The sequence below is a fragment of the Mytilinidion resinicola genome (assembly GCF_010093595.1).
Source record: "Mytilinidion resinicola strain CBS 304.34 unplaced genomic scaffold BDZ99scaffold_1, whole genome shotgun sequence".
In the NCBI taxonomy this organism is placed as follows: Eukaryota; Fungi; Ascomycota; class Dothideomycetes; order Mytilinidiales; family Mytilinidiaceae; genus Mytilinidion; species Mytilinidion resinicola.
The window spans coordinates 2,731,396-2,744,739 of NW_022985437.1; the positions used below are offsets into that span (position 1 = coordinate 2,731,396).

A 13,344-nucleotide genomic window follows, 5' to 3' on the forward strand; every position below is an offset into this window, starting at 1 on the left:
AAGCGACGAGCGCACATAAATGCCATTCGAGGTGCGAATCGGGAAGGATGAGTTGGGCTGCGTGAGTTGGAGAGACTATATAGTCTTATCAAATATAATCTTGACTCACAAGTGTCTAGCACGTGCACCCCATCTTCCCCCATTCTTCCCCTATATAAAGCCCCAACCCTCTGCCGCTCCTTCTCCTGCAGCAGAGAAGTAAGCCTTAGTTGGTTAACTACAGCTAATGCTACGGGCAAATGGTAGGGAGGAAGTGAGCTGTGTGAGCAAGCACTCTACACGGACAGCTGCACGATGGAGGAGTTCAACTCTGACTTTCTAGACGCCTTATGGTGGGGTAGTGGGGAGGTTAACATGCCTTTGATCTGGGCATGATGGGGTGATGGAGTGAAAAATCGTTAAAGAAGGAGGCATCATGGTGGGTGGGAGTGGGAGTAAGAAGTGGTGGTTTAGTGTTAGGGGTGGTGATAGGGCGCATGGTTAGATGCGGCAATGTAAGTGTTAGAAGTAGTGACGGGAGCGTTTGGGGTTTATGGGCGATGGGTAAGTTGAGAGGGAGGTGATGGTAATCATCATCGAACCCTGTCTTCTCCAAATTCAGCCCAAGCCTCCAAACACCATTTGAAGCAAAATCTGGAGCAGTTTGATCCCCCCAGCCGTACCATTTTGTTCTTCTACCTCGCAGTTTCAAACTCTCTGGGCGCCCTCCGCCAGCACCCACACATAGGGAGGAGGGACATTATCTTATCGAAGTTGGAAAACACCATTCGGTCATAGGCCCATAAGTTTATGCTCATCAGCAATTCCTGAATGTGTGCTGGAATCTAGAGTTCTACAGCTGGCGGGTTGGAGGCATTTATACCTGCCTGAAGAGACTCTAAGGGTTATGTAAGCGGGCACGCGCGGCATGTGTGATGCAGGTGTCAAAAAGAGTTGGTAGACTGGGTAACCGCTGGGGCACCTCAGACCGTGGTATCATTAGACTTCTTCTCGCCTATTTGGGGTTATCACCAATCCTTCTGTTCACTCCGGTCCATCTATCTTCAACATGAACGAGTATGTGTGCATTTCTGGGCCACCGTCTATAGTTCTTCAGCCCCCTATATCGGATCTAGAAAATAATGCCAGTGGTTTGGAAACTCGGAAAAATTGCTGACACCTCAAACAGTGCTGGCTGCCACCACTTAGGCATTAACTCTGGTCTATTTCAACGCGGCAAGCCTCTCTCCCAAAGTGAGCGAGTCTGTGTACACTTGCTTGCCGGCGTCTGCGGTGCTTCAATACACTACCCGCAACCTAGGCAGAATGGTAAATCAACGTTCTGAACACCCAGTACCCATACTGGGGCGCCTCAGACGGTGCTGTAACTGTACACGTTCTTTAGCTTAAGCGCCTTCAGCGACGCCTATTTATCTCTACGGGTCGTTTTTCGTTGATGTTGACGAGTCTGTGTACACCGTTCCACCACCGCATGAGGTGCCTCAACTCCCTGTCTTGAATCGGCAAGCCACGAAACTCAATCCTTTTGAACACTCGGCAAACTCATTGGAGGACCTCAGACGGTGTCATCTCAGTGTACGATTTTTGCTCCTGATCATTATCTATCCTACAAAGCAACTCCATTTCTCTCATTCGACATTACAGGGCAGGCTTCACTCCTTTCCACTTCACTCCCCCTCCCACACATCACTACTCGTCTCAACCATCTCCTGATCCTTCCCCTCCTCCTCCACCACCCCATCATTTCCACCAACCCTCGCAGCCCACGCATTTCCCCTCCCATACCTAACCCTCCTCCCCTCCATATCCACCAAAAATCCCTCCCCATCCACCAGCGCGTTCCCTCGTGCCCGCTTCTCCTCCCCCACACCATAGCCACCCCCTTCACTGCGCACACCGTGTTGCCGCATCAAGCCAATTCCACCAGTGGCAGCCCCCGCCGTCCTCGCGTGCTCCAACACAGCCTCGCCTCCACCATGTGGCGCTGCGAAATAGGGGCTGCGGAGCCCAGTCGCGCGGGGAACGGTGGGGAGCGTTGAGCGGGTCGGCATAGCGTAGACACGCAGGCGTTTCGGCGCCGCGTTCGAGGCGACGGGAGAGGCCGGGGGCCGCTTCGACGAGGTTCCCGGGTGCGCAATCGATGCAGTGGTAGGGGCTGATTTGGGGTGTGTAGGCGGTGTAGGGTTGGGGTTTGCGCGGAACGCGGGCTCCGGGGGCGAGGAGACGGGGGAAGAGGAGAGCCACCATACTTCGTGGTCCGGCAAATGTGCTGGGTTTTCGGCGTGATTTGAGTGCTCGTCCTCTTCGCCTTGGTCGTCTGCGTGTGGATTGTGATTGGGTGGAAGCGCTTCTGATACGGGGCTTCGTAGCAAGTGAGGCACGTCTTTGCCCCAGGCCTTCGGCGGCTCACCTGGCAGCCTGTCCATGTACTCTGCCGTGAAGGCGGTGATTTGGCCTGTCGAGACCTGCCAGATGAGGTGTTCGCGGTTGCGGAGGCATTCTTCGATTTCGCGATGGGAGCCGACGGGTGTGTATTCTTTCTGGGGGATGCGGCGGAAGGTGGGCATGCGCGGTTTTGTGGGGAGCAGTTGGGCCATGCTGGCAGCGTTTGGGGTGGCTTGATGAGTATGCTGAGTGCTGAATACGACGTGTTTCGGATTCACGAGAATGCGTTGAAGCAAGTCTAATGGTGTTGAGACGGTATACGCTGGTGAGGCGGTGCGCTTCGGTGTGGTGTCGTGGTGAGGGTTTGTTGACATGACGTGGGGGGGAACCTGGAGTGGCTTGGCGCTGGGGGAGAGATGGGAGGGAGGATTCACGGGGAACTCACGTGAGTGGTTTCTCACTCTGCTGGTTTGACATGAGGTCTTGATGAAGATCTGCTTACACCACGTCGCCACTGTCTGAGGTACCCCAGCGAATTTACTGATCCTGAAATCCCTGAAATTTACAATTCTGGGAATGCGTTGAAGGGCCTCAAGCAGTGGCAGAGTAGTGTACACATCGAGGTTTATGACGAGGTGAATTGGGTTTTACTTAATCCAATCTTCCGAAATAATGACTGAAGAGCTGAAATACTATGATCTCGAAATACGCATATGTTCGTTCACCGCCGTCTGAAGCCCTCCAATACATTTTGAGAAGGTTGGATGGACGGTATCTTGATTGTTCTGAAGAAGCTGAAAGCTCACCGGGCGACCTCAAACGGCGTTATCCTGAGTTGTGAATAGACATGTGTACGCCAAACTTTGTCATAATGTAGATTCTTGTACGGTTGCTTGTGGTGCATCGGTCCGAACGAGATCCTGGACTATTATATGCACCCTCGTCGGCCACTGTCTGAGGTGCCCCGCCGAGTTAACTAGTTGTTGAATTTGAAATGTTTAGACTTTTCGAAAATACGCCAGGGGACTTCAAGCAGTAGCATCCAAGTGCCAATAGAAATATAATGAGGTAAAGAAAATACTTGAATGCTGTTGACGTCCATGGTCTTGTGGCATGTCAGCCTCTAGTTAGTGTACACCTTTTTAAGGATATCTGAGGTGGCCTAATAAGGTTATAGCTGATCTGATTCCGCCGATTTCCATGCTATCGAGATCTTAATAACGTTTGAAGCACCACAAGCGGCGTTAAAAGAGACTCTGCAGTCTTGAAAAGACTTACTGCACCTTGATTTTACGCCTTCGCTTTATTAGCGAGCTCGACATACTGCTCCATTAGCCCCCTCATCGTAGTCGCATACGGCGTGAACTTCCACCTAAACGCCTTCTCCGTCGTTGATACATCAAGCAGCCACTTCGTCGTCGGAAACGAGCCGCCCAGAGGCAGCGCCTTTCCCTCTCCACAATCATCGGGGAGATACGTTTTCGCAAGATTGAGCGCCTGGTCCCACTCAATCCCATCAGGAGTATCAGATGAAAGCACATACTCTGCATTTCCAGGAACAGAGGGCTTGATCGCGTCGACATGAGCTCTAGCAACATCGACTATATCGACTGGAACGCCGACCATGGGGAACGGGGACTGAACGCCTAGGACTGGACCCATCACCAAGGTTCGCGTGCCTTCGAGGAGCTCTTCGGTGCTCGTAGCGCGCTCATCTGCGCCAACCACAACGGAGGGAAGCAGGCTAACGACGTCGAAATGGGGTTTCTGCTCGCTGATGAAGTCAAGGACGGTGGTTCGGGCGAGGGATTTCGAGGCCCAGTAGGCATCCATGACGCTGGTGTATGGCTGGACGGGGTTGGTATTGACATCTCGTTCTAGTTCGAGTCAGCAAAAATTGGCAATGCGGGTGCCGGAGCCATCTACCCGTGTAGACCCTTCTGGAGTCTGGGGCTAAGTTCCATTGGAACGGAACGAGGGTAACCGCCGACGATGTTATGATGACTCTTCGGATCGAAGGCGTCTTTGCGGCAGATGAAAGAATCGAAGTGTTGATATCGATGGCGGGCCTGACAATGTTCCGCTCGTAGTCATCCGTCTGCATGGTTTAGCTACTGGATCTATTGTATGAATCGACCATCTCGCACAAACCTCCTTTGCCAATGGAGAAGCAAGATGAATGATAGCAGTTACTCCATGCAAAACATCATCAAACGCTCCGATTTTCGTCATTTCTGTCACGACTACGAAGTCAATCGCATCTTTGAACGGTGCAATGCTAGGGCGAGCGAGTATCTTCTCCGCCTGCTCCTGCTTTCGGATAGCGCATCGAGCCTTGTAACCTTCTTCTAAGGCAAAGTAAAGCGTTTTGTGCCCAATATAACCGGCCGCGCCAGTGATCTAAGCACAATCAGTAAGTAAAATTGATGCATGTTCTCTTTGACTTACGAATACAAGCTCTGACATGATGATTTTCTCAAGGTTTCGTCTGTATTGTTGCTCAAAGGGGATGAAATTGTATATGACTAACAAGATCTGATGAGTAGTAATGTCTGCTTCTTGTTTGATGATCAACTTTGATGATTAAAGCGACTTATATGCGGATTTTGATGCCTCTGCGGTGCTCGGAGATCCGGGTATCTCAGGACTTTACGATAAATCCGTGAGGTTTCGCCGTAAGAATCGGCCTTACACAGGTCGATATGTCCATTATAGCTCTGATCAGTCACCCTTGGCAGTGATGAGTAGTGCTGGCGGTTGATATGGGAGAGTGTTGATGGATGGATGAGATGTCGTGGAAAAGGCCCGTGCTACGACGCGCGAAGCGGCATCGCTCAAGGTGGCATGCCGACCAATACTCTGTATTAATCGACTTACCATGAATCAATGAATACAGATATTGCTATAGTTACATTATTCAATGCACGTCTAGAAATGGGAGTAGAGCATGATGAATACACGTCATGTCATCAGGACCCCAGAAGTCGATACAAGTCTGCCTCGATCTGCAACCGCGGGGGAAACATGGCGCAAATGCGTCATAAGACTTGGACTTCGCTATTTGATTGCTCTTTCTCTACATTCAGCTCCAGACACAGGGTGTTGCATAAGGCATTGAAGATTGAAGTCAACCCATAGTATAGTTGTAAGTCGCTAAGGACCATACTCCCTGCCTTAGATCCCATGCTAAAGCCCTATACCAGCCCCACAGCAACTCCAACCGCCATCGTCCTCTTCCTCGACAGAACCGACGGCATCGCCACCTCCACCATTAACGAACTCCCCGGCTACCGGGTCGTGCGCACCTTCGGCACCGTCTGCGGCCTCAGCGTGCGCTCCAGCAACTGGGGCGCCGACATCGCGTCTGTCCTCAAATCGGCCGTCGGCGGAGAGCTGAAATACCTCACCAACATGCTCTACACAGCGCGAAACAACGCCGTCGAGCGCATGGTCGGCGGGTGCATCGGCCGCGGGGGCAACGCTGTCATCGCCATGCGCTTTGACACGTCCGAGATTATGAACTTTGCGCAGGTTTGCGCTTATGGTACAGCGTGCGTCGTCGAAAAGGTTGAGTAGGTAGGTCGTGGCGGGGGGAGGAGTCGCCCAGGGGACATCAGACACACGGCACTTCAGAAGAGTTCACTTCCTCGGCACAGCGTCTAGACTTGCTGCGTCTACAGCACACTCTATTTTTACTTGCCGTCTTTTTTCTCCTGCTTTGATTTGGTGTTGCGCTGGAAAAATTATGCCCCGCTTTTATAATGGAGGGATAGTACTTCGCTCATGCTTCACCACCATCCCAACATGGCCGAAAAGGTGAACTTATCAATGCGCAACCCCATCACCCCCTCATGAACATGTTTCTTAGCCGCGTTTCCACCATCATCAGCAACTGCCGCGTCTCACGGCTCCGCGACATCGGCCCGTTTCAAAACCCAGGGGCCGTATCCCGCACAACTTATTCCGAGTCACCTTACGTTCACAGTTTCAATCCGCGCCGGCAGTTCGTTTGGGATGAGGCATTAACAGCACCGTATTATCACAATGCCAAGCTGCCTCAACGATATAACAGTGTATTAAGCCTTGGGATAAGCGTTCGCGGGCCACCGAGCAACCCCATCTCGTCCAGAAAAAGAACACCACGCGCACTGAACCAGCAAACACATGTGGAGAATATACACAGACCAAGATCAGCCAGCAACCATGTCTCAAAACCTCTCTATACTCATCGCAACAAACGACCCCTCCCTCATCTCGAAGTTCGACAGCGACAAGATCCCCATCACCGCCACCCAACCCACCGACCTCACCACCCGCAACGACATCGCCATGACCCTAACCCTCTACAACTTCACCACCTCCCTCCCCGCCACCTCCCACCCCTCCTTCACCATCCCCGCCTCCGCCCTCCCCGCCTTCATATCCGCCCTCTACATGCCAACCCTCCACATCTGGACCATCCAATCCACCCTCTCCATCTCCCTCCCGGGCACGGAGGGGCGGGAGGCGGGAGAATCCACCCTTTCCTGCCCCCTCCTCCACCCCCTCACCCACGCCCCCCTCGCCCCCACCTTCTTCGCCCTCCTCCCCTCCACCCTCTCCACCCTCCACCACCGCTACACGGGCGCCTACCCCGCCGCCGCCCACCTCGCCAAGCTGCAGAGCCTGCAACTCGGCGCCGTCGAGGCCGCGCAAACCGGCTCGTTCGCGCAGGCCGCCGATCGCTACGCCATGGCGCTGCGCTTCGCGCACGTCGTCTGGGAGTGCCACCTGGAATCCGTCCGCGGGCTGGTGGGCGTGCTGTGGGCGCTAACGCTGGAGATCTACGCGGATCGGACGCAGGTCTTGTTGAATATCGCGAATGCTGCCGCGGGGGACAAGGGGGGTTTTGAGCTGGCGCGGGAGAATGCGGAGGAGGGGGTGGTGTGGTTGGATGCGCGGGAGGGGGTTGGAGATGGGGTTATTGGGGGTGGGAAGGAGCGGGAGGGGGTGAGGAGGGGGAAGGCGAAGCTGAGTTTTCGCGCGGCGGTGGCGTGTCAGGGGGCGGGGGATAAGGGGGCCGCGGTGGGGTATTTGAGGGAGGCGATCAGGTTGGAGCCGGAGAGTAGAGACGTGCTGCAGAAGAGAATTGAGGAGGTGGGGGGTGGGGAGGGGGAAACGGGTGGGAGGGCCGCGGTGGTTTGGCGGCGGTAGCTTTCTTTGCTGTCAAGACGCGGATTCGTGGATATACCCGCACCAGGCTTGGTAGATTTCATTCGTTAGATACCAATGGAGGAAGAAGAAGAAGAAGAAAAAGAAGAAGAATGGAACGCGTTCTTGAGTACCATTGTGTGGACACGAGTATGAGAGAGTCTCAATCATTACTATCCTATTCATCCAAAGAATTTATACTTTCGCTAAAAGAAATGCGATACATCGCGGTGTTCTCCTGGCCGATAATCACGTGATAACTCCTCCAAGTCGTGTGGATTGGGAAGGGGGGTAACTCTTGATAGTCTAAGCTGTGTGTCAGGCGAGGGGGAAAAGCAGTTGTCGGAGACGTGTACGCATAGGATCGTGCGATTGTTTAGTTGCGGTGGGTTGGAGACGAGAATGAAAAGGGGGAGGAGTGTGACGGGACGGTAGTGGGGATGTAGCGGGTTTTTCAACGTGGCTTATGGCGGTCGGGAGGCTTCCTGCGTCGCGTTCTGGTATGATAATGAAGATCTAGTGAGTGTACGCCTGCGTCTAGAGCCTTTCCAACGCGTTGCCGGGTAATCAAAGACCCTAAAGCGGAGGATTTGGCACGGCTAGGTATGGCGCACGGGTAGGCGTGAAGACGCGGTAACTAGGCCTTATGCGAGGATGTCTGCGCATCTCATCAACGAGGGGAAAGGCAAAACGCGTGATATTAAGGCAGGGACATCAAACGCGAGGTCTGTAAAGCATCAGTCTACTCGTCATTATTATCAACATTCAGGGACGAGGTTCTGAATACGACACAGTCAGTAACAATTCTTCTGTAACCTTGGTCTCTCTATGATTACCACGGACTTATTTTGTTCCCTCTCCCACTGACATACTCCCAGGAGCCCCGAGTATACTTTCCTCGCTAGCATTATGCGGTTGAAACCTGACGGCGGTGTGCACAGTTGTGGCAGCGCCTAAGCTGCTCTTATTGGTAGTGCTGTGATTGCCGTAGTCCCGCAGCGGATATCCTCTCGAGCGTTGACTGCTGGACTTAGACGCGTTTTCATAGGTTCCGTGAACGACGGCCATGTATAGTAGGCGCAGGATCGGGATGCTAGCGAAGACCATGCTGCAGAAAAGCTCGGTGGAGGACCAGATCGCGAGGTGAGTGTACGCTTCGTTTTGGTCAGCTGAGAGCAAGCAAGAATTCGTTCTTTACCTACGCCCACGAACGTATGGCCAGTCCGGACTACGACACACGTAGTAAAGTTGAATCGTACGAAGGATGCCGGCCACTCCACCGCTAATTCATTTTAGCCTGCAATTGGATGTATGTACCAGGCTCCCACTTACACAGCAATGAGGCTTAAAGACGTTGCAGCAGTCAGCTTATCCCTCCTCGGCATCTGCAGGCCCCAAAAACAACCCACATCAAAGAAGCCAGGACAAAGTCGATGATAGGAGACTACGCCGAACCAAGATAATTCAGCGCGTGGGCGTTTTTCCAGCATTTTGCACCGGGTATCTGTCGATCCCATAGACGGTCAACTGGCGAGCATTGGAGATATACGGCGAGTATTGATAGGGTGTTGAAGATGCAGTGGGAGATTATGCAACTCCATAAAAGTCCTCTCTGCCACTTGTTGACGACAAGCCGGAGAAGGAATATCGCGACAGCGCTGCTGGCAACCGCGATGGCGGCGAGGAAGACGGCTTGGGCTATGATGACGTATTTGATGGCTTTCGCGTAGGATGACTGATTCAGGATATGACTGAGGGGTTGGCCTAGTCCATTTTCCGTCGAGACAGTGACGAGGGCGCTGTAGAGTATGAACAGAATCTGTTGATGGTATTAGTGAGAGAGATTGCAATGGGTTAGGGAGTTTGGATTGCTGATTTCTTCAGGGAATATAGGATAAGGTGCTGAGCACACTGCCGGAGCTGCCATCGAAGAAAGGGAGAGGACAACGGAAGCCCTATACAAAGAAAGCCCAGGAATGGGTATCTTACCGAAGCTACGACCATAAGATAGTCGCCCAGCCCCGTATTCTGAAGAATGACCCGTCGCGTGTATATTCGTAGTGCAATAATAATAGAGGCAAGAGAACACTGCGTCTATATCACGCCGTTCGTCATAGGGCCTTGTCCCCCATACGTGCTCACAGCTCAAGAAGCCACCGCGGAGATGATAGAATGTGGGGGGAACCAGTTGCAGCGTAAAGAGATATAGGTACCTGGAAATTATGGGATGGCGAGGAGATCAAAGGATGCGTGCTAGCTGGGATCTCCTTATGTAGATAACCAACCTGGCCTGCGGGCTGTGTGGTTCGAGTCGGTGAAGAGAAAGGACGTTCGGGAGGCCACGCTATATGTAGAAGCCATTCCCTTTAACGGGTCAGTCGTTACCTACGTTGTTGTTCCGTCCTGGTGATATGCGCAAGAGCTTAGGGAGCCTTGTGGGATAGCCTCGTGGAGTGGCTCTGTCGAACGACTCAACTACCAGAGCTGGGTTTCCAGCAAGTGAGTCTGGAAAGCATCGCGGCTGGCGAGTCATGGGCGGTCATGGGCGGACGTATTTTTGCATCCTTCGGTCGAAGTCTGTCCCGTGTTTTGGATGAACCTGCAAAACTAGTGGTTTATGGGATGAGAACCGGTAGCCAAGACACTTATCCAGCATTCGCAAACTCATGCTGATTACATCGGGAACACCCTGCAACTTTTTTTCTGAAGACTCGCCTTCTTATTGACCCATCCGCTTCACGCTCGACACACTAGCACCACCAGCACGGCTCCGGGGACGCTCGGCTCATACGGTACCATCTCAGTACGCCCTAGGGAAGGCAGACAGTCGTTTATTTCTGCCAAGGTGCCTGTTTAGCTGCTCGCGTGTGTGTGGCTCCCCGCAGAATTGACAGTAAGTGATATCGTTATCGCTGCCAATGGATGCTATTCACGACTCCTGAATGCCATGGAATTATTGGCAATCTCAGGAGTCGGATTTACGGGACCAAATCGGTTCTGCCTTGTTGCAGCGCTGTCGCTCTGCAAATGTCGAGCTGTAAGTACATACATAGTAGATAATGAAAAGGCTATAGTCGTACTGGTAATAAATATATATGCTCCAGTGCTATTGTTGTTGATGAATTGAAGCAATGCGGGGGCCCCATCGCAGGATCCACTTGCAGGGGGCAGGGGCCAAGTGAAACGTGTGACGCTCGTCAGTTTCAAGCGGCACTTTCTAGAAAAAAAGAAAGCAAAGCGTTTGGATGCAACGCAGCCTCCAAGGCTCTTAGAGCCATGTTACAGTAGCATTTGATGCCAGTAGAGAAAGACAGAAGTCATAGACGCGTTAGCAATTACTTGATTTATAATCTAACAGCCCGAATCAGCGCCCCGTTACCTATTATCCTACCTGGAACAGTTCCCAACAGACGGGATGTAATATTACCAAGAAGCAAACGCCAACCTTAAAACCCACAAGGCATAATCCGTCACCAACCTGAACTTACTCTGAAGGGTTAATGTGTGTCTTTCTCAACGTCAACGGCTGGGCAACCCCAGCCGGAGTCATAGTCCCGGACGGCGTGCCCAACCCTGAGAACGGCGAGACCGTCCCAGAGGGCGGCACTGGCATTTTGAGATCCTCAGGGCTACCCGGGATGATACGATCTGGAAGATCCGGGATATGAATGCGCTTCGCCACATTGTTGTAGCTAGAGGGGATGATCTGAGGGGGGGAGTGTGAGTGTGATTTTGAGTAAGAGTAATGAGAGTGCTGAGAGAGATCGAGAGGGCAATGAAAAGGGCGGCTGACTTCGATGATTTCGTCTCGAGGGAATTCGAGCTTCGGGATATCAGCGGCGTTGCAGGCCATGAGGTAGCCGTAGAGGACGCGGAGGACGGATTCGTGGGCGATGATGAGGAGGTCGTTCTGCTCACGTTCGAGCTCGAGGATGATGGGTTCCATACGGACGGCGAGGTCGTGGTAGGACTAAGTTGAATTAGTAGCGAGTCAAGAATGACTGAAAGGAGATTCCAAACCTCAGCCCGTGGGTATCTGTGGTGGTAAGGGTCGGCCTCGTGCTTGGTGACTTCCTGAGGATATTCCTCGCGAATCCTGCGCTCTGACATCTTTTCGCATACACCGGGGTTCATCTGGCTCATTTGTGATCGCTGCCTGACGCGATAGCCCTTTTCGGCGAGGTAGTTCGAGGTCTCTACGGTTCGGCGACGAGTGGAGGTCCACACGGTGAGAGGCTTCAGTTGATTGTCAGGACCACCTTGAGCTATGATGGATTCTCTCTCTTGCTCCCTGTGTTTCAAGAGCGTGTCGCTCATCTTTTTAGCGTAATCCAGTCCCTCCGTGGAAAGAGAAGCATCGGCTTTATACGAGTCCTCCTCTCTAGTAGTTCCAGCACGGGCAAAGTAGGTTTGTCGGGATTTGATGTGGAGATTGAGGAGATAGAACACGATGCGTTGGGACAGATACCCGAAAGCGCAGTTGTTGACGACGACCCTCTCACCGGCGTTGATCATTTTGATCCAATGAAGCTCCGGCTCTTCCATAGTCTCGAAATGCGGTATCCTCGAGTTGATTCGAGCTAGGTAGTCTGCGATGGCGTCCTCATCTGACCAGCCCTGGTAGTCGGGTGATGAGATCTTGACGTTCCGGACGTTTTCTTGGATGATGCGCTCATCGGTGCAGTGCGATTCGATGAACAGCGTCTGCACGTTGTGCTTCGCAAACTCCTTCGCGAGAGACTTCCGTCCGTTACTGATGGCGTTGACTGCATCGTAGATAGCGACTTGACCGTTTTCATGCTCCAGGAAGTGGTAGATGTCCTCACGGCACTTCTTCAGGATCTTGTTCCGCAGAAGGACGGATTGCGGAGAGGCATTCAGGAAGAAATAATCATCTGGCACATCCTTTCCGGGACCTAGAGTTGCTCTACGGTAGTCGCCAAGATGGAACACGTGAGTTTTGACTCCAAGCCATCGGAGGTAACGTGCCACTGCCACGGAGATGTGGGTTTTGCCTCGTGCTGGTAAACCGACGGTAGCAATCACGATACGACCTGAGTGAAACAGCCTGCCGGACTCAGTGCTGTACAACTGGGCCGGGGCCATCTCTTCCTTTTCTGGTAAGTCATGGATGGCATCTACGAAGGTGCTTGACCTCCGACGGAATCTGGGCGAATTCGCGTAGATCTCGGCGGTGCTACACATTGTATATTAGATTTGGCTACTTAGACAGCAGAGTTTGGTAGCAGGATGGCTTCAAGAAGGTTTGCTGGGGGTGCCAATTGAGCAGCTGAGGGTACTTACAGTAAAGTATCCATGCTGGCCGTCCTTGTTCAGTGTCTTCCAAATGCGGCCGAAGGGGACAAAAGAAAATGAAGGAGGGGTATCGCAGTTAAAGCTCAGTGGCCAATCAGCTCGAACGAGGAGTCCGTCAAGTCTGATAGTTGAGCGTCCCACGAGTCACATGTATGGAGCAGGGATTGCGGAGGCTGTCGTATTCGTGGATGCGATGTCATCAATTCCCCGGAGGATGAAGACGCGATGGGCGGCGTAGCGATGAAGCAGTGGCACGCTGGACAACGAGATGTGAGTGATCACAGTTGCCGGAGATAATGAGGGGTGCTGTGCAAAGTTTGAATGCCGTTGCTTGGGTCTGAAAAAGCAATGCTGGCCGGGGCTGTGTCATTCAAAGACGATCAAGGCAATAGCCGGAGTTGGCCAGAGTGGCGCCATCGCGCTTTGGGCCTAGCGTCCACCGTTTCTTGGCAC

The 13,344-nt window shown here is 52.8% G+C and overlaps 6 protein-coding genes across 6 annotated transcripts; 2 read left to right on the top strand and 4 right to left on the bottom strand.

Annotated features, from left to right (window-relative positions):
• Positions 1 to 1,667: 1,667 nt before the first annotated feature.
• On the bottom strand, positions 1,668 to 2,759 carry BDZ99DRAFT_513985 (uncharacterized protein; the record flags this gene model as incomplete). The annotated part of the gene is made up of 1 exon (XM_033724768.1): positions 1,668 to 2,759. One exon carries the CDS (start codon positions 2,757 to 2,759, stop codon positions 1,668 to 1,670), a length of 1,092 nt encoding a protein of 363 aa, XP_033584727.1.
• Positions 2,760 to 3,480: 721 nt separating this feature from the next.
• On the bottom strand, positions 3,481 to 5,133 carry BDZ99DRAFT_457482 (NAD(P)-binding protein). Its single transcript, XM_033718686.1, has 5 exons — positions 4,834 to 5,133; positions 4,537 to 4,785; positions 4,312 to 4,483; positions 3,664 to 4,262; positions 3,481 to 3,588 (listed from the first exon to the last, which is right to left on the bottom strand). The coding sequence occupies exons 1-4, from the start codon at positions 4,849 to 4,851 to the stop codon at positions 3,676 to 3,678; spliced, it is 1,026 nt and encodes a 341-aa protein (XP_033584728.1). The 5' UTR covers positions 4,852 to 5,133; the 3' UTR covers positions 3,481 to 3,588; positions 3,664 to 3,675.
• A 276-nt stretch (positions 5,134 to 5,409) lies between these two features.
• Positions 5,410 to 6,100, top strand: BDZ99DRAFT_505346 (DUF74 domain protein; the record flags this gene model as incomplete). The annotated part of the gene is made up of 2 exons (XM_033724100.1): positions 5,410 to 5,414; positions 5,589 to 6,100. The coding sequence occupies 2 exons, from the start codon at positions 5,410 to 5,412 to the stop codon at positions 5,959 to 5,961; spliced, it is 378 nt and encodes a 125-aa protein (XP_033584729.1). The 3' UTR covers positions 5,962 to 6,100.
• A 488-nt stretch (positions 6,101 to 6,588) lies between these two features.
• Positions 6,589 to 7,578, top strand: BDZ99DRAFT_493519 (uncharacterized protein; the record flags this gene model as incomplete). The annotated part of the gene is made up of 1 exon (XM_033723238.1): positions 6,589 to 7,578. The coding sequence occupies one exon, from the start codon at positions 6,589 to 6,591 to the stop codon at positions 7,576 to 7,578; it is 990 nt and encodes a 329-aa protein (XP_033584730.1).
• A 762-nt stretch (positions 7,579 to 8,340) lies between these two features.
• Positions 8,341 to 9,579, bottom strand: BDZ99DRAFT_530943 (uncharacterized protein; the record flags this gene model as incomplete). The annotated part of the gene is made up of 6 exons (XM_033726423.1): positions 8,341 to 8,354; positions 8,448 to 8,729; positions 8,774 to 8,803; positions 8,908 to 8,919; positions 9,031 to 9,394; positions 9,565 to 9,579. The coding sequence occupies 6 exons, from the start codon at positions 9,577 to 9,579 to the stop codon at positions 8,341 to 8,343; spliced, it is 717 nt and encodes a 238-aa protein (XP_033584731.1).
• A 1,353-nt stretch (positions 9,580 to 10,932) lies between these two features.
• Positions 10,933 to 13,192, bottom strand: BDZ99DRAFT_405676 (6-phosphofructo-2-kinase/fructose-2,6-bisphosphatase-like protein). Its single transcript, XM_033716431.1, has 4 exons — positions 12,880 to 13,192; positions 11,596 to 12,772; positions 11,369 to 11,545; positions 10,933 to 11,281 (listed from the first exon to the last, which is right to left on the bottom strand). Exons 1-4 carry the CDS (start codon positions 12,891 to 12,893, stop codon positions 11,060 to 11,062), a joined length of 1,590 nt encoding a protein of 529 aa, XP_033584732.1. The 5' UTR covers positions 12,894 to 13,192; the 3' UTR covers positions 10,933 to 11,059.
• Between the last annotated feature and the right edge of the window lie 152 nt (positions 13,193 to 13,344).

Bases quoted from the DNA above. Each gene is read 5' to 3' on its own strand.
- BDZ99DRAFT_457482 (XM_033718686.1), bottom strand. The intron at 4,484-4,536 runs GTTTGTGCGAGA...TAAACCATGCAG, and splicing joins CTTCTCCATTGGCAAAGGAG to ACGGATGACTACGAGCGGAA. The intron at 4,263-4,311 runs GTAGATGGCTCC...GACTCGAACTAG, and splicing joins CTCCAGAAGGGTCTACACGG to AACGAGATGTCAATACCAAC.
- BDZ99DRAFT_405676 (XM_033716431.1), bottom strand. The intron at 11,546-11,595 runs GTTTGGAATCTC...AATTCAACTTAG, and splicing joins ACAGATACCCACGGGCTGAG to TCCTACCACGACCTCGCCGT. The intron at 11,282-11,368 runs GTCAGCCGCCCT...TCCCCCCCTCAG, and splicing joins CTCGAGACGAAATCATCGAA to ATCATCCCCTCTAGCTACAA.